Here is a 27294-nt window from a genome sequence, read left to right as displayed (position 1 = left end):
GTAATGTACTAAAACATATTTAAATCAGTCCATGTGAGTAAAGTGGTATAAATATTAATATTATAAAGCGACGAGAATATTTTTTGTGCGGCAAAAAACTAAATAACGACTTATATAGTGATAACCGATTTCAAAACACTGCTTCATGAAGATTCGGAGCGGAAACGAATCAGCGAATTAGGCCCTCAAAAATGTGATTCATTTGGGAGAAGAATAATAATAGGCTGAGCAAATACAATAGGGTCCTCACACCATCGGTGCTCGGGCCCTAAAAATTCTGAGAACATTCAGAAACAACGTTTTGACAGCTTAGCACATATTTTTGTGAGCTGGGAATTAACTATAGGGTGAATTCAGTTTGATTGGGACACTTATTGCCATTGAAATGACTGGGAAAAAGTGTTCCATTCAACCTGAATACACCCCTATAGGAAAACCCTCTTGTCTATGGTATGTCCTCATTCAGATAACTAAGTAACCTTGTGTATTTGTGTGTACAGTATGACGGGCCAGTCGGCTGCTGAGGGATCTCCCTGCTCTCATCGTCTCTCTGTGCAAACTCAAGAGGATGAGCAGGACCGAGCAGAGAGTGTGTTCAGCAGGTCAGTGATTTTGTGTGTTTGTGGTCTGTTTTCCATATGCAAGGACCAAATGTCCTTACAATGATAGTAAAACCAATAAACCAATTTGGTGATCTAACTAAGTGTCATAAAAGGATGAAAATAATCTTATTTCATGTCGTAAAAATTATTTACAAAAAGCAGCATGCTGACATTTACCTCTGAATTGACCCATCCCTAACAAATTAAAACTGTTTGTACAGGGCTGAAAGTACAGCACTGCAAATTAACAGTTTGACGATTGCATAAACCTTAAACATTTGCATATGTATATATACAGTGGGGCAAAAAAGTATTTAGTCAGCCACCAATTGTGCAAGTTCTCCCACTTAAAAAAAATGAGAGAGCCCTGTAATTTTCATCATAGGTACATGTAGTAAAACGTTGTTTGTACGGGAAGAAGGAGGCGGGAACCGGCGAACATTCAACAAGTTTAATCAAAATAAAAGACAAAATAAATATGGCGGCGGCAGCCCCTCACGGCCGACTGCCGCCTACACACAAATAAACACAAAATGAAAATGAAAAAGGCTGCAGCCCCTCGCGGACGACTGCAGCGTGCACATAACAAAACATAACACAAAATCCAGGCCTGGTCCTCTCTCGTCCCTCACTGTCGTCACTCCTCCTTTATACTCCCTCACTCCTCCGCAAGGGCCGAGATCGCTGCGGCGCGCAGCTGGCGCTCATCCTCTCTGATGAGCGCCGCCTCGTCCCGCCCTCACGGTCCCTCGGCCTCGCTGCTCGCCACATACCCCCAACGCCCTTCGCAGGCCGGGGGGCACTCCCGAGTCTGCGCTCTACTCCCCCCCCCCCCCTCCCCGGGGGGGCCGATCACGGCGGCCGCGGGACCTGGGGGTAAGAACAGTGAGGTGAGAGAACGGAGCGGGGAGCATGAGGAGCGACAGAGACGAGAGAGTGGAGAGAGGAGAAAAGAAAAGAGAAAAAAAAAAAATTCTGGTCCGGTTCCCAGACACACTGCCGCTCGGTCCTCAGCCAGCCGAGAGGCTCTTCTTCGTGGTGCCATGCGGTGGCACTGGACGCTCGGTGGACGGCCCGAGACTCCTCCGCCCCCTGGCGGCCGGCGGTGGCTCCTCCTTCTGAGGGCGGCCGGAAGCGAGTCCCCATCCCGCGCTCCCTGCTCCTCCCCTATGCGGCGGACGACAGCAGGCTCCGGCTCCAGGCAAGCGCTGGGGACTCCTTCGCCCCCTCGCGGACGGCAGCCACCCCACCTCGACCCAGGGGCGCGGCAGCGAGCTCTCCGTCCCACCGATCTTCATCCGCTCCAGCACCACCGCTTCGGGCAGCCGCTCGCGGACTTCTCTCCTCCGCGCTGCCCGAACTCCGCGGCACCGCGATCCCCCTCAGCTGCGAGGGCTCTTCGACAGCGTGTCCCTCCTTCCTCCCGGGTTTCGGCACCACTGTAGTAAACGTTGTTTGTACGGGAAGAAGGAGGCGGGAACCGGCGGACATTCAAAATATTTAATCAAAATAAAGACAAAATAAATATGGCGGCGGCAGCCCCTCACGGCCGACTGCCGCCTACACACAAACACAAATAAACACAAAATGAAAATGAAAAAGGCTGCAGCCCCTCGCGGACGACTGCAGCGTGCACATAACAAAACATAACACAAAATCCAGGCCTGGTCCTCTCTCGTCCCTCACTGTCGTCACTCCTCCTTTATACTCCCTCACTCCTCCGCAAGGGCCGAGATCGCTGCGGCGCGCAGCTGGCGCTCATCCTCTCTGATGAGCGCCGCCTCGTCCCGCCCTCACGGTCCCTCGGCCTCGCTGCTCGCCACAGTACACTTCAACAATGAGAGACAAAATGAGAAAAAAATCCAGAAAATCACATTGTCTGATTTTTAAAGAATTTATTTGCAAATTATGGTGGAAAATGAGTATTTGGTCAATAACAAAAGTTAATCTCAATGCTTTGTTATATACTCTTTGTTGGCAATGACAGAGGTCAAATGTTTTCTGTAAGTCTCCACAAGGTTTTTACACACTGTTGCTGGTAGTTTGGCCCATTCCTCCATGCAGATCTCCTCTAGAGCAGTGATGTTTTGGGGCTGTCGCTGGGCAACACAGATTTTCAACTCCCACCAAAGATTTTCTATGGGGTTGAGGCTAGGCCACTCCAGGACCTTGAAATGCTTCTTACGAAGCCACTCCTTCGTTGCCCGGGCGGTGTGTTTGGGATCATAGTCATGCTGAAAGACCCAGCCACGTTTCATCTTCAATGCCCTTGCTGATGGAAGGATGTTTTTACTCAAAATCTCACGATACATGGCCTCGTACATTCTTTCCTTTACACGGATCAGTCGTTCTGGTCCCTTTGCAGAAAAACAGCCCCAAAGCATGATGTTTGCACCCCAATGCTTCACAGCAGGTATGGTGTTCTTTGGATGCAACCCATCATTCTTTCTCCTCCAAACACAAGTTGAGTTTACCAAAAAGTTCTATTTCGGTTTTATCTGACCATATGACATTCTCCCAATCCTCTTCTGGATCATCCAAATGCTCTCTAGCAAACTTCAGACGGGCCCAGACATGTACTGGCTTAAGCAGGGGGACACGTCTGGCACTGCAAGATTTGAGTCCCTGGCGGCGTAGTGTGTTACTGATGGTAGCCTTTGTTACTTTGGTCCCAGCTCTCTGTAGGTCATTCACTAGGCCCCCTGTGTGGTTCTGGGATTTTTGCTCACCATTCTTGTGATCATTTTGACCCCACGGGGTGAGATCTTGTGTGGAGCCCCAGATCGAGGGAGATTATCAGTGGTCTTGTATGTCTTCCATTTTCTAATAATTGCTCCCACAGTTGATTTCTTCACACCAAGCTGCTTACCTATTGCAGATTCAGTGTTCCCAGCCTTGGTGCAGGTCTACAATTTTGTTTCTGGTGTCCTTTGAAAGCTCTTTGGTCTTGGTCAAAGTGGAGTTTGGAGTCTGACTGTTTGAGGTTGTGGACAGGTGTCTTTTTTACTGATAACTGATAACGAGTTCAAACAGGTGCCATTAATACAGGTAATGAGTGGAGGACAGAGGAGCCTCTTAAAGAAGATGTTACAGGTCTGTGAGAACCAGAAATCTTGCTTTTTTGTAGGTGACCAAATACTTTTTTTCCACCATAATTTGCAAATAAATTCTTAAAAAATCAGACATTCTTCTCATTCTGTCTCTCATAGTTCAAGTGTACCTATGATGAAAATTACAGGATTGGTGGCTTACTAAATACTTTTTTGCCCCACTGTATATATGTATAACTTTATTTTAGCTTTATGTTAACTTATTGGAGAAAAACTGTTCATAGAAATTACATTGTTTACACATAAAAAAGTTCACCAAGCCATGCAGTAGCTAATACCTCAATATAACAATTTATAAAAATAACATTTAACTCATTAATTTATGACTAATTCATATAAGTCATTTAACAAGCTTTACATTACTGCTGTTTTATTTTAAATATACTACTATTCAAAGGTTTGGGGTCAGTAAGATTTTTATAATGTTTTTGAAAAAAGTATTTTATGTTCACCAAGGCTGCATTTGATCAAAAAAATTGTTAAAATTAACAGTTGTTCCAAAACCTTTATGAAGTTTTTTTTTCTGCTGAACACAAAAGGAGATATTGTGAAGCATAACCAAACAGATGATGGGTTACCGACATTCTTCAAAATATCTTCTTTTGTGTTCAGCAGAAAAAAGAACTTCATTCAGATTTGGAACAACTTGAGGGTGAGTAAATGATGACAGAATTTTTGTCATTTTTGGGTAATCTATCCCTTTAAGTCATATTTAAAACAAATGACTTCTTTAAGAACAATAGAATTCAATTGGAGTTAACCATGATAATGTGTGTGATTTCAACTGCTCACATGTTCTGTCTTCATCCATTCGTTACTCTCTCAGGTCTCAGTCTGCGTGTGATGACACCTCGTCTGAGCTGCAGCGAGTAGCTGCTCTAGAGCCCCAGGATGCGCCATCAAGAAACTCCTTTAGAGGAAGAGGAGCTCTGTCCAGGTTGAGGATTCATACAAATATGCACATATACACATTCTCACATGTGCACTGTAAACCTGAATAACTTGGCAAAAGTCCAAAATTTCTCGACACGTCATGATTGACGTCATTTTGTTCTCGCAGCTCTGGGAGCGAGAACTTTTTTTTCTGTATATGTAATGGCCTTTAGTAGTGTTGAATGTTTTTTTATGCTAGTTTAAGAGTTTCTGTTATGTTGGGGTTTTTTTTGTAGGGTTACCATGGTGACGAGTGGAGCATGAGCTTAGTTTGAGAACAGATAAATGTTAAATGTATTATATTGCTGTCCTCATTCAGCAAGTGCTATGCTATGCTAAAAAAAGCACACACGTGTAACCAATTAGCAAGGTGGCATTTATTGAATTAGTTAGTTAAAGCTATAGTCAAGTTTCCACTACTATAAATTTGAGATTACATGATTTTTAAAAAAAGTTAAATTAATTAGCTTACTCAAATATTTCAAGTTCAGAGCAATTAAATAGTATGATTACAAAATAATAATCAGCAAGTTCTGCTTACTTAAACTTTCAATTTCTTAACTTAAAAATATTGAGGCAACTGATTGTCAACTTATTCTGGTTTACAGTGTGGCAAAGCATGCTGGGAAATAGAAATCCCAGCCCAGTTTAAGATAAATTAAGTTTGTCTAAATGAAAAGAAACAAGTTCATTAAACTCAAAACAATGAAACAATTCAGATTACTTAAAATGTGCCAGTTTTGTGAAATCAAAAGAAGAAAAAGTTCTAAATACTCATAAAAGGTCATTTAATTTAAATCATTTGTTTAATTTGAGTTGGCTCTACTCAGACCAATTAATTATTTTGAGCATTAGGGTTTACAGTGTGCCGCAGCAAGTCTGGAGAAATGCTTTCTCTTTGCGTTGCCAGGTTGGTGACTCTGGTGGTGACTCTGAGAGACTGGGCACACAGGAGTCTGATAGAGGAAGAAGAGAGACCTGATTCCTTCCTAGAGAGATTCCGGGGACCCGAAGTACGAGCCCCACCCAGTCGAAGGAGCAACAACCAACCAGATGCCAATGGAAATACTAAGGGAAATACAAAGTAATGTTACAGCTGTGACGCATCTTATTGATTTTTTCTTTGACAAATGGGCATGAAACTCAATCTGCATACAGAGAAGATAGATATCTGATAACATGTGTAACGTGTGTTTTTTTCACAGGAAACAATGGGAGACATTTATAGTTTCTCCATCTGATGATATTTACTACTACTGGCTGTTCTTCATCGCCGCTGCTGTGCTCTATAACTGGGTACTTCTTGTAGCCAGGTGTGACTTTTCACCTAGTCTTTCTCCTTTTCATATATTCATAATTCCCCTTTGTTAATGTGCGTCTGATAAACAGCTCCCTGTGTTGGCGGTTTGTTTCTAGCGTAACTAATTGTTACGATGCTGTTTGGCTCTTTCGTTACGCCTGTCACTCTTCCACAAATAGAACAGCCCTTTGAGACATCTGCTTGACTAACTGTACAGATGTGTGTACCTAAATATTTATGGTTCTTGTGTTCTTTCTCTTTCTGTCTTTGTGTACATAGAGCATGTTTTGATCAGCTTCAGACTGAGAATCTTTTTGTTTGGCTGGGTTTTGACTATATTTGTGACTTTGTCTACATACTGGATTCATGTATGCGGCTAAGGACAGGTATAGACACACACACATGCCAAATTCTTGACTTATACCATTATCCCAATAATGAAATTCCCCTTACAGAAAAAACACATGAACTTCACATGTGCAAAAACACATGTGGTCACATGTGATCGCACGCACATGTGAAATTTAACATGTTAAAAGCACATGGGGACACATGTGATCACATGTGAAATTCATGTGGTTTTTCTGTAAGGGATCATTCACTCATTACAGAAACATGACATTTTGAATCGAATTGCATTTATGCATTTAGAGGATGCTTTAATTTAAAGCAATGCGACTTACATTGCATTGAAGGTATACATTTTATCAGTTCATGCTCTCCCTGGGAGTTAAACTTACAACCTTGGCATTTCCTGCACCCTGCTTGATTGTATGAACAGGAATGCTTTTTATTGGTTTGTGGACAGCAAGTAAAAATCAGTGCTGAACACAAATAAAATCCAACTAACCATAGGCCTATTAGTTGCATGCATAACTAATTGTGCATAGTTTAAATGAATCAAATAAATAGTCTTATTTACTTAAAAAAAAAATTCCATAACTATTGTTGTTGACCCAGTGTTTGTTCCATGCGATAGGCTGGAAAATCCCAGTTCTGTTGTTTATCCATTTACAAAGTTGTCAGTTTTTCTATTCAGGCAAAAAAATGTGCATACTGTTGGGCTAGTTCATGTTAATATACATTTTGACCTCGTAATTTCTGGTGAAATTACAGAAATGACACTCTCTGGTGTCATATGTCAGACTTAAACCCTGCCCCTTTCTTACACATCTGCCTCCATCCATTCAAAAACTGATGGATAGAACCAAGTTCTCATCCTAATTTTTTCTTTTCCCTTTCACTCAGATGTACAACACACTAAGACTGATCTGTCGCCACTTCAGTTCCATTGTGACTAAATACATTTCTTCTTTTTTTATTTTTAAGAACATTTTTGTTTATTTTTCTCTTGCAGTGTTCAGGTTGAGAAGGACATGACACAAAGAATTGAGACTACATTCAATAAATTGTCTAATACAAAAAAACAATGGGTCATTCAGCATATTGGAAGCAGAGCAATGTGCAGATTTTTGTATTCTTATTGATATTGTGTTATTGAATGAATTATAAAGCATTTGTATGCCCTCCCAGGTTACCTGGAGCAAGGACTTCTGGTGAAGGACCTAGCGAAACTCAGAGACAGCTACATTCATACATTTCAGTTCAAACTGGACGTTACCTCCATCCTTCCCACAGACCTGGGGTACATCATCATGGGCATCAACACACCACAGCTGCGCTTCAACCGCCTCCTGCGCTTCTCTCGTATGTTTGAGTTCTTTAATCGGACTGAGACGAGAACCAACTACCCTAACATCTTCCGCATCTGGAACTTGGTGCTCTACATTCTGGTTATTATCCACTGGAATGCCTGCATCTTCTATGCCATCTCAAAGTCGCTAGGCTTCGGGTCAGATCAGTGGGTTTATCCCAACATCTCATCCACAGAGGAAGGCGCTCTAAGACGGAGTTACGTATACTGCTTCTACTGGTCCACACTGACGCTGACCACCATCGGAGAGATGCCACCACCTGTACGGGACGAGGAATATGTGTTTGTGGTGTTCGATTTTCTTGTCGGAGTGCTAATTTTTGCCACCATCGTGGGTAATGTGGGTTCCATGATTTCGAATATGAATGCCACACGGGCAGAGTTCCAGGCACGGATTGATGCTATTAAACATTACATGCATTTCCGCAAAGTCAGTCGCCATCTTGAGACACGTGTCATCAAATGGTTTGACTACCTGTGGACAAATCAGAAAGCAGTGGATGAGCAGGAAGTCTTAAAGAATCTTCCTGACAAGCTACGAGCAGAAATTGCCATCAATGTTCATTTATCTACTCTGAAGAAAGTTCGCATATTCCAAGACTGTGAGGCTGGACTCTTAGTAGAACTGGTTTTAAAACTGCGCCCTCAAGTGTATAGTCCTGGCGACTACATCTGCCGAAAAGGAGACATTGGAAAAGAGATGTATATCATTAAAGAGGGAAAATTAGGAGTTGTTGCAGATGATGGCGTGACACAGTTTGCATTGCTAACAGCAGGAGGTTGTTTTGGTGAGATTAGCATTCTTAACATTCAGGGTAGTAAAATGGGAAACCGCCGGACGGCTAACATTCGCAGCATCGGCTACTCTGACCTCTTCTGCCTTTCAAAGGACGATCTAATGGAGGCCGTAACCGAATACCCAGACGCTCAGAAGGTTCTGGAAGAGCGTGGAAGGGAGATTCTGAGGAAGCAGGGGCTTCTGGATGAAAGCATTGCACAGGGAGGCTTTCTTGTCATAGATACAGACGAGAAGGTTGAACGTCTGGAGGGCTCACTTGATGTTCTACAAGGACGTTTTGCACGGTTGCTCGGGGAGTTCACAGCGACTCAAAGCAGACTGAAGCAAAGAATCACAGCGCTTGAGAGACAATTGTGTCATACAGGCCTTGGGCTTGTTTCAGATCAAGAGATGGACTTTGAGAGTAATGCTAACACACCACGAGCTAATTCAACTGCATAGATATGCGCATCCGCACCATGAAGATTGTGTGCCTATATGTCACATGCAGGATTTTATTTCTAGATGCATAAATTCAGTTACAGACATTTGCTTTTTCAAACACGCACCAACAGCCTCCAGCTTTTAGACTTGGTTTTTCAAGTATTGTCTTTAATGGAATTTTTTCAGGGAAGGCGGCATATTTAATTTTCCCTAAATGAAAATGAATCTGTGAGAGATGTCATGTTTTTGTCATGCTGGTTGAAAGTCCCCTCATATCCTGATAGCAATCGCTATGTTAAGCGGTCTACATGTATTTTATAAATATATATTGTCTATAGAAAGGTGTAGGACCATAAATTGTTAATTCAATCATTGCATTCGGTCCGACAGACCAGTGCGTTCATGTGCGCTGTGAAGACAGAGCAAGAATGGCAGGCAAACAATTGTTTATGTCCGTTATTGTAGCAGCTTACTGTTACTTACTGTACTGTGAAGTCTTCTCACCGGTGAATGACACATGATGTAATCTACTAACGTTGTCTCTGGCCGTCTCGCTTCTGGCCTGTGTACGTGTTTTGGAGGAGGCGTGGCTTTGGACGATGATTTGCAAGGCAAAGCTAGCAGGATAAAGTTAGCATTTTCCAGATCACATACTGCACCTTTAACTCTTTTTTAAATCACTTTTAATTGAGAAAAAAAAGCTGAAATAACATAAAATAGTAAATTCATCTATCCATCCATTCTCCAAACCATGTGTCCATGTAAGGTGAGGCTATAAAATATAAACATTAGATCATTTTTTTTTTATTTAAATCCAAACGAAAATGAGAAAAGCAACTAATTGAAATAAGTTTAAGTTGATGTAGCCTACTAAAATGACAAACTTAAACTGAAATGTAAAAGAATTAAAGATAAATATTTTTCAAAAAACAAAATTGACAGATGCACTTAACAAAATTCAAATGAAATATAAAAATAAAAGCTCATTAAAAATATGAATATATATATGAATATTTATTAATATTAATAAAACTGTTTTCATTAGTGAAAAATTTCATGTGGCGTCCACTGTGAAAAGGTCCATACCCACGACAAATGCTGCTGATAAGTCCAAATGTGTATTGATAAACTGTACTTGTAACATGTCATAATACCTTGATTCGCTTTTCGCATTTGTCTACAGAAAAAGAACAAAATATATACTATGTATTATTACTTTGCTCAGAATGTATATCATGGTATCACTAATTTCCGTGCACAAATAAAGCTGTTGTCGAACACCAGTCGTCTCCTACTGGTTATGTCTATTTTTGTTGTTATGACGAAATCCTTTGAATAATTACGCCATTACTTGACGTCAGTCATGGTCACAACGTAGTTTCCGGTGCGCCATTTTAGGCTGCATGGCGCAAGTTCCACTGGGAAGATGGCGGGTGAAACTGGCGTTTGATTAGTTTTTGCTTTTGGCCAGATATGAGTTTTATGCCGATAACTGTGAAACGTTGCTGCTTTTGGTTGTGCTAAAAGCTCGGCGGCGTGTTGATGCACCGCGCGTGAGGAAGCAATGTCTACTGAAGTCCTTAGGTAAGGCGCCCTATTTTTTCTTTTCCACTTCTAACGTGCAAGCTGTTGTGTCTGTTAATGCTACTCGACAATAAATCGTTTAAATCCAGTCGCAGTTTGAATTAAATCCCTGCTCTTTAATCCCTCTTAAAAAAGTAATATTGGGTTTTACGTTTTGGCTTTGCAGTTTGGGTCTATCAGCACGATCCGAACAAAGAGTTGGTGCTCCATTGCAGAAAGCTCTTTAAACCCTACCGTAGTCATTTAACGTAAACCTCACATATTCCTGTCGGACGGAAGCCTGAGATGCTTCTCTCGATAGAAACTCTCTGTACTGTAACTTAGTTGTGTGTAGTGTGGTTTCGTGGGTTTATAAAGGGCTATTCACTGTGTTTAACGTATCATGAGGGATTACAGCGGGAGGCAGTTGCCATGGAGATGAACTGTGTCTGGTCTTTGCAGACCCAGGCCGGTGGCCGGTGGAGGGAGTAAGTTAGGTGAGCTGATTGGGAAGCTCCACGAGTACCTAGCGGCAACGGAAGACAAAAACGAACCTACTTTACCCGGACACTGGAATGGTGAGTACAGTAGGAATATATATTCATTATTACAGTCGCAACGGAACCTAATGGAGCAGTTATAGTTACATTTCTCTCATGTCTCGGTGACAGGAACCACGGCCAAAGAATACCTGGAGCAGCAGGCTTCTGCCCAGACCGCAGAGGAGGTAGAGACCGTTTCTACAACGTTGCAGGGATGATGTTTTAGTAATCCAACTCCGAAGTTTGCATCTCTCTGGATACCTCAACAAAAACTATTTAATAGAATATTACAGAAAATGAGCTCTGTGACCAGCAAAAGTTTATGATTCGTACATCTTTTGCTTATCAAGATAATATTCACAAATGAAAACAACTTTTATGAATTCTGAAGCCTAAATACAATTGTATCAGAAGATACATTTCTGTTAACGAACTTCACCACAGTTGCATGACTTAACTGTCACCACCACTAAGTTTCAGACAACTTGCAATCTTTATTTAAAATCTACAATTTGGAACGTTTAATTTAGAATAGCGTGAGTATAAACACAATGTTGCTGTAGAAGTGGATGAAATTCCTGTTTGCAATGGTGACATTCTCTAGTCTCATTTCGCCACTGTTTAGCAACCGCCTTTTTCAAGACACATAAGTTAAAGAAATTACTCGTTGGTTATTGGTGCATAAAGAAAATGTCCACAGACCTTATTTGTGGCATTTAAACAAAAACCCATTGACTTTGGGATGATAGAACCTGAAGTTTATAAATGCTAACTTGTTTTGGGTTTTGTTCTAGTGGCACTCTCATTGTAATTTAAGTATATGGCTGAAGTTTTTCGTTCTTAAAAATTGTTGAGATTTGTTTGTTTAAAATGTTTTGTAATTTCTTTTCAGCTCAGTGGCCCCTCAGAAATGGGACTGTTATCATCGGCTCGTTCAAGAAGGTTGGTTAATGAAGGATGAACTGTATCTTGAGCCCCTCTGTGCTCTAAGTGAACTCATTTGTAAACTGTTACTCTTACAGGAAACCGACTGTTGTCACCAAACACAGTGGGATGAACGAGTCGGACGTTTCGTCTGAGAGTGAAACCGAGGATGTGATGTCTGTCCATTCCAACGACCATGACACTAACTGTCTACCCAAAGGTGCTGCTCCCATTCTTGTATTCAGTTGGCTGATTCAGATGATCGTGCCTGTGTGATGTATTTTATGTTATGGTTTCTGTTATTGAATATATTAGGATATTTCATGTTGTCTTTGAACCCCATCTGACACAGGAACGGTGTTTGTGCTGCCAGAGCCGGTCTATAATGAAGCTCGTGATGATTTCCGTGGTCCAGAATTCCGCAGTAGGCGTGTTTACAAGCAGCACAGAGATGTTTCTGACAGACGCAGAGGTAAGAGATAGGCATTAAGTTAAGCTTTATATCGCCTCCACAAATGTATATCGCCCAGCCCTATTTAAATTGTATAGAGCAGGGTTTTTCAAACTGGCATCCTGACCCCCAGGGGTCCCCCAGAAAGTTCTAAGGGGTCCCCAGAAAAGACTAATCAAAAATGGACAAAGTCTACCAAACATTCTAACCGTTTCATTTCTAAATGTGTCTCTCCTTTCTTGCTGTATACATACTTCCCAGAATTGTAAATGTTTGCTTTGTATCTTTCTGGTGAGTTTTTCTCATCATAGTCCCCTTTATCACTGGGGTTCTTAACGCAGTATGGATGCTGCTTATATACATTTATTCTAGGGATGAAACGGTATGGAAATTTAACATCGCGATTATAGTGACCCAAATTATCACGGTTATCAATATTATCACGGTTTTCTTCAAACGAGATGAAAGTGTTCAAAAAGAACAGATGCACTCACTTAAAACATTTCAACAAGTTTTATATTTGAAAATCAACAAATAACTAAAGCACTTTTTTAAGCTATAGATTCTGTGGGATTTCCTTCCTTAATTGCCGTCGTCAATAGCAATGCATAACGCATAAATAATAATAATTTGTCGTAAATATAATCTCTATTATCTCTGTAAATATATTCTCAAGCAATAGGCTTGCTACGATAGTCGGTGTTGCCGGTGTTACCGGTGTCCAGACTCAACACCGGTTACATCACTTGCCCACCGTGGCAAGTGTTTTTTTTATAGTAATAAAATAATTTAGTTCAGTTAGAGAACAGACAATACAAATAAAAACTGAAAGTATCTGCTTAATAAAGCAGGATCCGACCGTGAGTCTCGGAGGCGGCAGGAGTCATTCATCAGATTTAAGAGTGAGGAGCTGACTGAGATGATAGCGGAAGATTTGGTTTCAAAGCGAAACGTAAAAGCGCCTATTTAAGGGAGTTTGTCATTTGTTTTGTTGTTGTGTTTTTCATTAAAAATAATAGGCTAATGAACCCACAATTCAAGCAACCCGCAGCCGAATTGGCGCTAATTAAAAACCGAAAGTAAAATGTGCACGGCCGCACAGAGCGCGCATTGTTTACTTTCGCCTGGCTCCGCAGTGCGAGCCTCCGCGCTACGCTGACTGCGCGCATTTATTTTTGCCGCGCGCACCCTCGCGCTCGTGCGGGCGCGTCGAGTATAAACGAGGCTTTACGGGCGAACTAACAGTGTGCATTCATGGCGTGCATCTCAATCATAGACTGATCAATGCTTGATCAGTGCCCTGACTACTGATTCTGAACTAGGGAAATGATTGAGACGCGCCCATGGCCTCACAGAGCACGCATTTACAGACGAGCTGTCATTCACGGTGTGCGCGCACTGGCACGTTTTCAGTTCAGAGCGGTCGTGTGCATGTTACTTTCGGTTAGATAGAATTAGTGATTTAAAAGCCTCCGCCGGTGATACCGGTATTACCGGTGTTGTCACACATCAATTAACCGGTGGGAAAATTTCCTCACCGTCACATCCCTATCAAGCAATATTCTCATCAGTGTTCAGCAATGATGCATTTAAATCTAGCATATTTTGTGTTAGAGCCCAAACAGTATCCAAGTGAAATAATGCATATCCATATTATTTGACATTTTATTTTATTAAATATCAAAATGTGTGCATCATACCTGACACCTAAATGATCACTTTACAGTCAGTTTTATGACTGTCATTCTCTTCAAATGCTATTGAACTTTCAAACGTGTATAACGTTACCAATGTTGTATGTAACTTTAGAGACGGTCCCTAAATTCATATCAGATGCGCTGTGGTTCTGTGTTTTTTTAAACCATTTTCGCTGCTGAAATGGAACATAAACAGTCAACCACTGTATGATGAATTAATCTCCTGCATACATTACACGTTTATCTCTGCTTTGACTGTAGATTTCAGCGAGTGAGCGCGGCGCGTGCTCTGAAAATAACTCCGCTAATCTGAACGCCTCTGATTGAGACATTGCATTCATAAACTCAATATAAACACCTGTGAGTGGTTATAATGCGCAACGCGATTATAACAGATGGCTTTTGAGAAGACTATAATAAGTTCAACCGCCAGAGTGACTAGTGTGCAGCCGAAATAATGTTACACCCGCAAATGGCGGTTGTTAATGTCAAGCCCTGATTATTATCCCTTAAATGTCACCCTAGTCTTGTCTTCGCTTCACGTTATAATTTGCCAGACGTAGTTTTGGTATTGTGGTCAAAGTCCACTTGCCTTGTGTCGCAGTTTTGAAATGTTTTCCCCATTACAGCGACTTTCTTCAGGCATGTTCTGCAGACAGGGTGACCATCTTAGATTAAGTTTCCCTCAGGACTTTTGTAAAAGCCAAAATATGACCACGCCTCAGATTTGGTCCTTTTAGAAGGCAGAACAATCCCCCGAGTGCTGTCACTGCCATCTGCCATTTATTCTCATTCAAAAAACAGCGGTGCACTGCGCCAGACTGATGCTAACTGGACAAGATTTACCGCAAGTTTTCACAACCGTGATAATCACACGCGGTTTTAATGATAATAAAATTGTATATACGATATTACTAACGTCACAAAATTTTATCGTGGTTTATCGTGAAACCGGTAATCGTTTCATCCCTAATTTATTCTGAAAGTTGCTTATACAAATAATTTTTAATTGAAAATGTTCTTCATGTTTATACATCCAACATTAAGAATAGCCAATTTAAGTTTGGAAACTGTTGAATTTATAATGTCACACTTGCTATTTATCTAACAGTTCAAATGTTTTTTCATACACAAAAATATATAGATGGATTTTAGGAAGGGGGTCCCTCATAAAAGATTAATGATATATGGGGTCCATAGCATCCATAGCATTATAAAGTTTGAAAACCCATGTTATAGAGATTTTGCGGTACATTGATATATCTACTCAGGACTGCTTGAAGTTTTTGACTTCAATAAAGAAACATGCATGAATGAGGAAATAAAGTGTGGGGCATGTTTGATGTTAAAAATATTTAAGTCTATTAAGCTGCAAAAGACAGCATGCTATTGTGAATTCAGTTATCTTTCACTGTTTATTGCACTTCAACGATACAAATCGAATAACGGCACAATGCCCATCTTATTTATAACCTTTATTGAACCAGGAAAAAACTCTTGAGATTTAAAGTCTTTTACAAGAGGGTCCTGTCCAATACAGGCAGCACACTTGGTTAAACATGGAAAAAAAAAAAACATTTAATCATGAAAACTTGGGCTGCAACAACAATCGATAAAAATCGATTATTAAAAGAGTTGGCAATGAATTGCATTATCGATTTGTTGTGTTGCGCAACTATTATGCCCGTCAATAAGACGCAGAGATGTTGAGTATAAAAAACGCACGGTTGAGCACAAAGCAGAGTGGAAGCGGGCGAGCCGTGCTGTACCCGTCGTACCACGCAGCAGAAAAGCAAACGGAGCCGAGCGTACCAGTCGAAAAGCGCCATTAATAAATCGAAAAAGTGTGTTAATTGCAGCAAAAGCGACGCAACATGGCATGGGAGCACCACGGTGGTGATTCAGCACCTAAAACGAAAACATCTTGGAGTCCTTGATGAGGAGGAAGGGAGTTCAACAGCAGGGTAACGTTAATGCTGCCTTCACGTGCTCTCGGAATTATCGTAAATACGAGTTTCCTAGGTAAACATTGCACATGAACCTCCCTCACATTTTGAAACTTGAATGCAATGTGCTCGTAATCACGACTTCAGAAGTCGGAATCATCATTAGTCACTACAAAATCCCACTTTTGTTCCGTTTGGAAGTGAGGAGCGTGACGTCCCTCCAGTAGCTCTTCTGGTGCTTGTTTACTCGTTATCCAGCTAGCATGACAAGTTAGCGTTAGCTTGTTAATAACAGTAGTAAAGCTGCGGTGGAATAGTTTGCAAGACTAAAGACACGTTTTTATTCACTTGCCTTTTTTGGCCCATTCATTTTTCAATCTGTTGCTATGTTAATTTCGTTGACAAATAATTTGTCAGTATTTTAATCAACAACATTTTTCACAGACAAAAACGAGGCGAAAACCAAAACCAGCTTTGAATGACAAACTATGACGACTATATCTATTGTCATTTTCGGTCAACATTCGGTCTTAAAGTGACAGCAGTCCAATAACCTGCTTCCATTTGTGCTCTTAATATTATTCAAACAACAAAAGACAGAGAAAATCACCTCTTTAGTTTTAATAAGGATTCATTATATTTATTATACATTAATTATTTAATCTATAAGGAATGTTGTATGCAAGTTGTTATAAAGAATGCATATCATTAATTTGAAAATAAGATTCTTCTTTAGGAGGAGTAGTTTTATTTAATTGTTACATAATATTTTTTAATGTCACATCTGTGTCTGGATTTAATATCATTCATATTAATAGGTTAATACAGTAGATGTTTTCTCTAGGAGTATATAATGGGTTTGGACATTTTAGAGAAATTCTTAATGCATTACAATTTAACTAAACCCATTAATTTTGTTTGAGAGTGTGTGCGTCTGAGTGTAGTGTAGAGAACAAGTTCTAACATCCTGTTAAGTTTTCTGATTAGTATTTTTATATATATATATATATATATATATATATGTATATGTATATGTATATGTATATATATGTATGTATGTATGTATGATATATATGTATGTATGTATGTATGATATATATTTGGATATATATTTATAGATTTATTGTAGCAACCTGTGCACTTTCTGAAGATTTTTTGCACTGTGAATTTTGCACTGTCAGTTATGTTTTTGAATAAAGGATTGGAATGGAAATTAATCTTTTTTTATCCGATTAATCGTATAAATAATCGACAGATTAATCGATTATTAAAATTATCTTTAGTTGCAGCCCTAATGAAAACAAATACTTTTACATATATGAAATTTTGTACAATATCAGTGAAAACAATTCCAAATGTTGCTGCATGCAGCAATTTGTGGCCAAGCACCGAAGGTAGCGCTAGTACAGCAAGCAAAAAGTACAGCAGTACAGCAAGCAAACAAAGACCATAACAGATTGCACGACTCCGTTGACACCGATTCACCAGGCTGCTGAGAAGAACTTTCAATGTGGGAATGAGTTTACAAAAAGCTCCTTGGCATGTTATGATTGATTTTCGGACAAACTTTTCAAACGTTATTAGCTAAAAAATTTGCCATTTTTCAAATCTCATGACCTGTAGGTGACGCTGTTCCCAAATTTGGCATGGACCCTCAGATCATGGTTCAGATGAAACGTACCAATGTTTTCATCTTTATCTTCTGTTCTGTGATTAAAAACTTAGTCAGCAGCAGGAATTTTAGGCTGCCATTACTTTAAGACCTCATGCACTGATCCAATACTGTCACATGTTTTCTTTCCTGTCTGTTTACGTTTACTTAAAGGTCCCATTTTTCGTGTTTTTTTTAAGCTTTGATTGTGTTTACAGTGTGCAAAATAACATGTGTTAATGTTTCATTTGTAAAAAAACAGTATTTTTACACAATTTACTTATCTGTGTACTGCTGTTTTCACTGTCCTCAAAACGGCCTGAGAATTTCCTCGTTCGATGAAGTCCCTCCTTCAGAAATACGTAACGAGTTCTGATTGTGCCAGCGGTTCCCGTGTTGTGATTCGACAGCAGCTTAGCACACGTTGCCCGAGAAGGTCATGCCTCTTACCATAACGGGGAGATGAACGCACTCAAACTACAGCCCCTGAAGGCCAAACAAAGGTGATTTGACTCCGGGATGAAAATAACAGCGTCTGATGGCGACAAACGCATCCGAACCGAATGCAACACTCCCTCTTCTCCACGAGGGAGCAACAAGACCACGCCCCCTTTTTCGCGTATTCTTGTGGGCGGAGGTTAGTCAACAAACTGCTCTACTGACGTAATTAAAGCAGGAAATACCAGGATGTAGTCCAAACCGGCCGTTCGCTGTAGGCTTTGAAAGGGAACTTCTGTTAAATAAAATATCTCGCTTGGCATTGAACTTTGAGCTTTATAATTTTACAGGTATTATTTATGCTCTAACAGCAACATTACACACTAACTAAAGTTTGAAAAATGGGATCACGAAGAACGGGACCTTTAAGACATAACAGGCTGTTTACAAGAAAACTTGGCCAGGCCTTATTGTTGAGTTCTGTCATTTTTTTAAAAATTTTATTAGGGCTGTCAAGCGATTAAAAATGTGTATTACATTGTGATGATTATTTAAAATCGAATTGATTGCAAAAGATAATGTAAAGTCATTTGTGTGTTAAATGAGAAGCATCAAATAAACATGACAAAAAGTAGCATTAGAAATACATTTTATTTGATTCAATCAAGAATGTATTAAACAATTAACTTTTAGGCTTCAACAGACATGAGTTTTGCATCTGAGTTGGTATTTAGATATATTTACTGACCAAAACTATTTGGTTACCAACATTCTTCAAAATATCTTCTACATTCTGCAAAACAAAGAAAGTAATACAGGTTTGAAGTGACATGAGGATGAGTAAATGTGTATAAACAGAATTTTTGGGCAAAATATGAAATAGTTTTTCAATTAATTGATACTCTAAATAAGAAACTAAAGCCGCTAGTTGGTGGTGGTAAATTTTTTCGGTCATTCATTCGAATCGTTCAAAAAGCCGTGTTTGACTTGAAGCGGAGCTGTGTATGTGATCTGTGACCGATCAGTGTATGGTCCAGGGGGTACATGCATTTCCTGGAAAACCCACACTACTACCATGACTACATCATCGCTTTCCAATAAAACGCATAAAAAAATGGCGGCCTGAATGGCTTCAACATTCGGTCTGTCAGAGACGATAACGTATCTAATACACACCTGACTCCTATAAGCATAGATTCGGGAATGTGACTGTGATCAAACTACATTTTATAAAAAATCTTCTCAGGTGTTTAAAAGAGTAAGGCAATTATCATAGTTTGTTTAATTTTCCAGTAAATGATGATACATTTTTACATGATTTGTTGCATTCAATTACTCTGTAGCAGATTTTGTGTATTGTGAAAAGTTTTTGGTTCTATTGCCCAACTCCATCTTAAAGGGTTAGTTCACCCAAAAATGAAAATCCTGTAATTAATTACTCCTCTCATGACGTTCCAAGACCTTAGTTCATCTTTGGAACACAAATAATATTTTTATTGTTATTAAAATGATATTGATATTTTTGATGAAATCAGAGAGGTTTCTGAACCAGCCATAGGCAGCAATGTCATTGCAACTTTCAAGGCCCAGAAAGGTAGTAAAGGCATCCTTAAAATTAGGCCTGAATTATTATTTTATTTGTTTACATTTTTTTGCCAATATTGCGATTGCGATTTTAATGTGAATTTTATTTTATTTTTTTATATTTTTTTAAGCTCTTTGTCTTCTGTATTATTCAACAAAGATGAGCAATAAAGCAAGAATAAGGGTGTTTCTAAAACACGTGCAGCGTCATTGCGCACATGCAGTTAAAATCTAAGCTCAGAATTGGACCAGAATCATATCCCATAATGTAGGGCTGTACGATTCATCGAAAAATAACCGAAACCGACATTCAGAACCTCTAACCGACGTATTTTCCCCATGTCGGTTATTTCGGTTTTCACGTGCCTCCGCCCCGTCAGTCACATCAAGTGAAGTTTGAAGGCACACAGAGAGATGCAGGAGCAGTTATGTGTTTATAGATACCCAGAATCACTATAGTAACTGCATGTTTTACACAGTTTATACAGGTCAGTTAATTGCTGTTCTTATAGCCTACGCGCTCACACACACACACAGATGGCGCGCAAGCCCCGAAGCCGCTTTCACTTTCGTGCTCATAAAGTTCGTCAAGTAAATGCGTTTAAAGGCTTGCCAGTTTCAACATTTTAAAGCGATTGTGAACTATTCAAAAACAACAATACGGAAAACTTCTCCGTTCAGTGCTTAGCTTTTTTTCAGTGACACAGAGCCGAGCCGTGTCGCTTCTCTGAAAATGCGCGCACCCTGAAGGCAGATCTTTCACCTGCGTCCTCACAAAGCTTTGTCATTTGTATGTGGTTTAAGCCCTGCCAGTTTGAATATTAAAGCGAGTTTCGACCATCAGATGTGTATTATGTTGAACTAATGCCTGATATATTTTGACAAACTAACACTCAGACAGAAGCTGTGACTAAAGTAAAGTCACTAAAGTAGCTTAGAAACTCAACCGTTATAGGCATACATTTTAATACCTTTTGAAGTAAGTACAAACCACAGCTTCATAATGAATAGAGACAGTAAGAGTAATTCACACACACAATCACTCTCTCATTAATGCATTCAAATAAATGTAATGTAGGCCTACAGTGTTAATTTATCTGTATCTGATGTACAACAAACAGAAATCTGCTCCATAGACGACAACTGCTGAAAGTGAACCGTTTCCTTCAAGTATTTTAAAATCACAATGCACTTTTTCATAAGAAAAAAAAATTCCACCTTTTAATAGTAGAAAATATTTACACTACAAACCTTATCAGTGAACTTACTCAACCTTATGAGGGCAAAAAAAAAAGCAAAATAATCGTTCATTAATCGTAATCGAGTTAAAATGTTCAATTAATCGAGGTTTTTATTTTTGGTCAAATCGATACAGCCCTACCATAATGATAGTATGACCAACACAATATTAGATTGATTAAACACAAACTGTTCTTTCCTTTAGGCCAGGCTTGTAGGCGTAACATGCCAAGTTAATGCTTCTAGACTGCTTTACTCTCATGTGTCACGTGACCAGTGTGTACTCGCAGCCTTTGCGGTAAAACAAGTTTTATCATATTGCGATATTATCGCAAATGCAATTAATCGTTCAGCCCTACTTAAAATAGTCCAAATAGACTGCAGTGGTTCAACCTTAATGTTACTAAGTGACAAGAATACTTTTTGTGTGCAAAAAAAACCTATATTCAACAATCTTTTCTCTTCAATGTCATTCTCTTACGCTGTTGACGTAGTAAGCACAGTGCAGCACTGGCTTATTATTGGCTGACGCTGTTCACGTGAGCACCACGACACATCCGCGTGATGCTGAAGCTGGAGCAAGCCAATAATGAGTCGTCGTTGGAACCTGGTAGCACTGCACAGTGTTTACTACGAGAACAGCATAGGAGAATGATGTTGAAGACAAGAGATTGTTGAATAAAGTTTTTTTTTTTCACTACCTTTCTGGGCCTTGAAAGTTGCAATGACGTTGCTGCCTATGGCTGGTTCAGAAACCTCGAATTATCAAAAATATCTTAATTTGTGTTCTGAAGATGAACGAAGGTCTTACGGGTTTGGAATGACATGAGGGTAAGTAATTGACAGAATTTTCATTTTTGGATGAACTAACTCATTTTTTAAATTTTTTAAAATAATATACCTTTATTAAATTAACATTTTCTTTATTATAAGTGCTCCCAGGACAGAACTAACAGCCACCTCAAATCCTATGATGTTCCCAAGCACCCAAGTCAAAAAACAGTTTTGTAGCACACATGAAACAAAGAGTTCAGTGTTCGTGCCAGAACCAATTTATCAGCTAACCTTGAAAGATAGTTTGCCACCCAATCTTACACAACATAAGTTCCCTCACAATGGAGAATTCAGACCGTTCTTTGTGACTTTCCATTTACTATCATGTGGAACCTTCATGTTGCAACTGAAGTATATGAAATTACACTTTTAGTTGTGAGTGTCAGGGTATGAGGGTAAACTCTTCTGATTTGTGTTTGTGTGTATTAGGAGGATATGAGATGGAGAGGGTAAACTGCACAGCATGTGGTCAGCAGGTGAATCATTTCCAACGTGACTCGGTCTACAGGCACCCTATGCTTAAAGTGCTCATCTGCAAGGTATGTTTATGTGATTCTCTGCGATTAATCTGTAATTAGCATGTTTGACAACTAGTGAAACTTCCAGAGTTTTAAAAGAATCTGATTGTTTTCTTATAGAGTTGCTTTAAATATTATATGAGTGATGACATCAGCAAAGATTCAGAGGGGATGGACGAGCAATGCAGGTGAGTGAGTGATGGGAATCTAGTATTGTGAGGAGGTTGTTTTTTTTGTAGGGTCGGTCTGTATGTATTTCAGTGGAGTGAGTGTTTGACATATTGGATGTTTAAAAGTGTTTTGTCTTTACTTTTTTGTCACTTTTGTCTTCATTTATAAAACGATACATTTATATTTAGGATTTTAGAAAATTAGACTTGTTTTAAGACCTGTTTTAGCAAAACATATTTTTTTAAATCAAAATAAGCTTCAATTCAATACAATAAATACCAGCTTGGAAAAATTGGAGTTCATTGGGGTGAAGTGACACATGTGCCCAGACATTTCTCAAGTTTAAGAGATTCACTTGTGCAGAAGGCAGCCTAAGAGTCACTGAGCAGATCATAGGTACATAATGGTGAAAGTCAGAGCAGCTGAAATCATCTCAGTTAATAGATAGGGTTTGCAGTTGATGTAATATTCACTTATTTGTGGGTTTGTAAAGTAAGTGCTCCGATTCCCTGTTCATTTAGGTGGTGTGCAGAGGGAGGCAGTCTTATTGGCTGTGATTACTGCAGTAACGCCTTCTGTAAGAAATGTGTCCTGCGTAACCTGGGGAGAAAGGAGCTGTCTACCATCCTGGAGGAGGAGAGGAAGTGGTACTGTTATGTGTGCAGTCCAGAGCCACTGGTGGAGCTGGTGTTGGCCTGCGACTCGGTTCTAGAGAGCTTGGAGCAAGCTCAAAAACGAGTCTCCCGTACTGATCCAAACTCAGCCCGGGGGAGGGCTAACAAGGGTGGTCGTGGTGCATCCTATCTGATGGGGGCTGGAGGTGGACCAGTGCCCTCTGCAGGCCTTTACCAGCGAATGCAGCGGTTTGTAGATGTTACTACGTCTTTGAGTCATTCCTTCAAGGCAGTTGTTCAAAGAGAAAGAGAGGAGGATGGAAACCAAGAAGAGAGAATTGGGCAGTTGCGGATGTTCCGCGCTGTACTGGATGATCTGCAAGCAGCCAACGGTGCATTACAGGTAAGAGGAGAAGTTAAGTTACCAGTTTTTACCAGTTAAGCTGTAAGAAGAATGCTTCAACAAACAATACAATTTTGATTAGAGATGCACAGATAAGCCGGTAATTGTTTAAATGTTAAGACTGATAGTGATACATGTACATGTCTGATTTTAAAATTCTATACAATTGAATTTTAATAAATTAAAAATAAAACACTAAAATCTATCATTTAAATGCTATTAACGATTAATTTAGGCATCTTAACCTTAAAGTATGGAAGATATAACATTTGATACAAGATGCAGTAAAAAACGATATTATGAAATATTACAATTTAAAATAACTTATGTAAATGTTATGTATTCCGCACTAATTACTACAGTTATCAGTGTCATTAAAATAAGTTTAATATGCTCATTTGTTTCTCAAGAAACTTTTTTCTTATTGTCATCAATATTTGAAATGGTTTTGCTGCTAAATATTTTTGGTGAAACCATGATACCACATGATACCTTTTTTTTTTGGAGCATTTTGTTGATATTAATGCATTACAACAATGTCTAATTTGTCATTGCAGGAAGCCCTTGACCACGAGCTGACTGGGTCCAAACGTGCCAGTAGAGTTGCTTTAGGGTCAAAAGGGAGGCGTAGACCAAAGAAAGCCATGTCATCACGGAGCCCTGGACTCACTAAAGAGCTGGTGGTCAAACTTACTCCTGTACCAGTCAGCCCACAGCCCATCAGCAGTACCTTTCCTTCCATTCATCCATCACCTGACAGACAAAACATAAACATTGGAGTGACTGATGGAACACTGGAAGAAAGTGGAGCAAAGGTGGAGATGGAGAGGGAGAAAGGGATGGAGATGGAGGGAATGACTGAGAGAGAACGACAAATGGAGAATTATTGTGGTAATAATGAGGAGGAAGAGAAAGAGGATGAGGAAGAGGAGGAGGATGAAGAAGAAGAGGAGGAGGGGGACCAAACTGACCCAAAAAGTTTGTCTTTATCAGAGGAGAATAAACGTTCTCCACGGGTAAAAACTACACCACGTCGTCGGCGGACTAACACAAACACCTCTGCCGAGCATGCTGGTTTGGCCGAGGATGACTCTGATTCTGACGAGGTGCCTGAAGTGCTCCAGACCGCTGCTGCCATGGCCAATAGCGAGGAAGAGGGTTTGGTAGGTAGCAGTTGGGATGGGGATGAGGTAAACCAGCAAGTCAGAAAGCAGCGCCTCTTTGGGCTGGTAAAAACCACACCTCCCGACAGAGGCTCTCGTAAGCGGAATCTCAAAGAGAGATCTTCATCATCCTCGTCATCCTCTTCTGCGTCTTCAAGGAGGGGCTCCCAAGACCAGGGGTCTACTACAGTCAGAATGACCAGAGGAAGAGCCCACAAAGTTGCCAGGGTGACAGGACAGAGTGGGAGTTCATCAAGTGAGGTGGGAGGCCAGGAACTGGAGAGTGGTCCGAGCAGCGACTCCGATGATCAGAGGATCAAACCACTGACAGAGGGGGTCCCATTGCTGAGCTCTGGAAATTTCCAGCAGTCTTCCGGTGAGCATGTTCTTTATAAAGTAATACCAAGAACATGTTTTTCTGAAAAAAATAAATATAAAAGTGTTTATAATCTAAATGTAAAAATCTTAGTTTTTTTGAACATTTGATCCTTCAAAAATCTGACACTGAGAGAGCACTTTTCACAATCTGATCGATTCCTTTTTTTCGGTTTCATATTTAAGAAGCAAAATGGGTTTTGTTTTTGATTTTAATCATTCTTTTCCTTTGTCCTCTAGGGGATGAGATGGACATCCAGCCAGGTCCGTCTTTGTCTGTGGAGGACGATGATTTAGAAAATAGGTACGATTCTGACTACACCAGGGCCACACACACTTTCCCAGCACAGGCCTTCTCCACTGGACTTCGGCTGTCCCAAACCCACTACAGCGAGAGCTTTGATCCAAATCCCGTTTAAAAGCACGCAAGCATCCCGTCCATCCACATGCACAGCTGCTAGACAGGGCTTCTGAACATGTCTCTCATCCAAACACGCTTTTTTGCTCGATCAACACTGTCCGATTTTTATTTCCCCACAGTTTCTTCCACACGCAGTAAAGAGAATCTGTAACCGTAGGCACACACCGCCCATCAGTGGGGAAGCTCTGAGCCTGCACTGTCTAATGGAAGTCAGTGAATCATCTCTGGAGAAGCTCCTGTGTTTGAATTTTACTTCACTGACACAGACCATTGCATGTCTTTGGCAGGACTTCTGAAAGCCACATTGTCCTCTTTACTGTCTGTGCTGCTAATAAAGCTTTTAAGAGAGTAGAAAGACTCTAAACCTCTTTGCTCGGATCTGATGGATCCTGTGTTCAGTAAGACAGACAACTTCTTGTGTGTGTTTGTGTTTTAGGGCTCAGCTTCCCGGTTCTCACGCTGTAATGTTTTCGGTCAGTCAGAACAAAGGCTGTGTGGTTTGCTAACGGTAGGTGTTAGTTTTATATAACACTTTTGTTATTGGCAGTGAAATGTCATTGTTGGTGGAATTCAAGTGTACACGTTTCTTAGGCAGAGAGAAACTCAGTAGTACAGTTTTAGCATTTGTTTTAAACGCGGTTGTGTTTGTTCTTTTTCAGGAGATTAATCCTGCGACAGACAACAGAATTTTCTACATTTAGGAGCTTAAACTGAAGATTTGTTTATGCCTTTGTCTGAACTGCCTTTGTTAAATAAGTTAAGATTTTGTTTTTGTTTTTTACGTAGAGTTACTTGCGTGTTTAAAAAAAAAAATTGGTTCAGTATTACATTTTCAAATCATTTGCACATCATTTCTGTCCTTGTGAATTGGCGAGAAGGTCAAAATTTCATCCTGTTAATTGTTAATTTTAGCAGAAGTTGATGGATATCAGGGATTGGTCATTTGAGGGATCGTAAACTTGACTCCAGCACATGTAGAAGTTTTTGAGTTGGTGGTTCTAAATGGTAGTTTAGATTGGAGCCATGGCCCTGCAGTTGGTGCATGCGCTTTAACACATTGATTTAATGGTGCTCGCTCACGCAATTTTGTAAATTTTAAGTCAGGCTTGTGTTATTTCCCTCTCGTTCCCACCCTTTTTTTAAAAATATATTCATATAAATAAATTAGGTTAAAAGGCTGAACAAACCCAAATGTGAAACGATTGCTTTGGTGGACTTGGCTTCAGTTTGTGTTCGAATGTTCACGGGGCAGCAGCAGGTGGCAGTGATGATGCTCTTTCGGGCTCAACATGTAAGCTTTTCTGTAGTCAGTCGTTAAAAGCAGCATGTGTTTGAGGTTTGAGTGTAGACTTCACTCACATGACTGGTGTCTGTGTGTTGTTTGCATGGTTCTTACGGAGAGGCAATAAACACTTATTTATTCTTTCTCTTGTTCTCTGTTTTTTCCCCGTTTCGTCTCTTTTTCTGTAGCTTAACAGGGTTCCCACGCATCCTGGAAAACCTGGAAAACCTTGAATTTTGTAATGCGATTTTCCAATAATGGATAAGTCATGGGAAATGTACGGAAATATCTTGGAAAATGTTTACTGTAAACTTTTAATCAAACTGGTTCGCCGTATCACTGACAACGTTTTCATAAAATGAAGAAATCCTGGGGCCGATCTGGATTTGGAACTTGGGTCAGTTCTTATGTATTCTGGCATGAATGACATCACAGAATCATATCGTTTTGTTTTTTCATTTGCGTTTGCCTGTGTATTGTCATGAGCAGGATTACGTCATTAGTCTCTGCACACTCACCGTCATTTCTGTTCTCCGCACAGATATCACTCATATCAACTGAGATTGATACCATACATATTGCAATACATTATTATTA

General features: G+C 40.0%; 2 protein-coding genes across 3 annotated transcripts in view; both read left to right on the top strand.

Annotated features, from left to right (window-relative positions):
• Positions 1–501: 501 nt before the first annotated feature.
• cnga2b (cyclic nucleotide gated channel subunit alpha 2b) lies at positions 502–8899 on the top strand (the record flags this gene model as incomplete). Its single annotated transcript, XM_079813751.1, has 6 exons — positions 502–602; positions 4539–4649; positions 5556–5729; positions 5851–5958; positions 6225–6331; positions 7479–8899. The coding sequence occupies 6 exons, from the start codon at positions 502–504 to the stop codon at positions 8897–8899; spliced, it is 2022 nt and encodes a 673-aa protein (XP_079669877.1).
• Positions 8900–10267: 1368 nt separating this feature from the next.
• atrxl (ATRX chromatin remodeler, like) overlaps positions 10268–27294 on the top strand; it is a 31848-nt gene continuing 14821 nt past the window's right edge. For both annotated transcript variants that reach the window (XM_079814962.1, XM_079814963.1), the window contains exons 1-11: positions 10268–10465; positions 10907–11022; positions 11116–11171; positions 11879–11928; positions 12009–12130; positions 12263–12382; positions 22180–22289; positions 22389–22456; positions 22961–23456; positions 24014–24995; positions 25235–25298. In XM_079814962.1, coding sequence (XP_079671088.1) covers positions 10446–10465; positions 10907–11022; positions 11116–11171; positions 11879–11928; positions 12009–12130; positions 12263–12382; positions 22180–22289; positions 22389–22456; positions 22961–23456; positions 24014–24995; positions 25235–25298 — 2204 coding nt within the window. In that variant the 5' untranslated portion in view covers positions 10268–10445. The remainder of the gene's footprint in view (positions 10466–10906; positions 11023–11115; positions 11172–11878; positions 11929–12008; positions 12131–12262; positions 12383–22179; positions 22290–22388; positions 22457–22960; positions 23457–24013; positions 24996–25234; positions 25299–27294) is intronic.

This window comes from Gobio gobio (genome assembly GCF_949357685.1).
Source record: "Gobio gobio genome assembly, chromosome: 4".
Taxonomy (NCBI): Eukaryota; Metazoa; Chordata; class Actinopteri; order Cypriniformes; family Gobionidae; genus Gobio; species Gobio gobio.
Note: the sequence above shows the minus strand (reverse complement) of the source record. Positions and strands in the feature narration are given on the sequence as shown.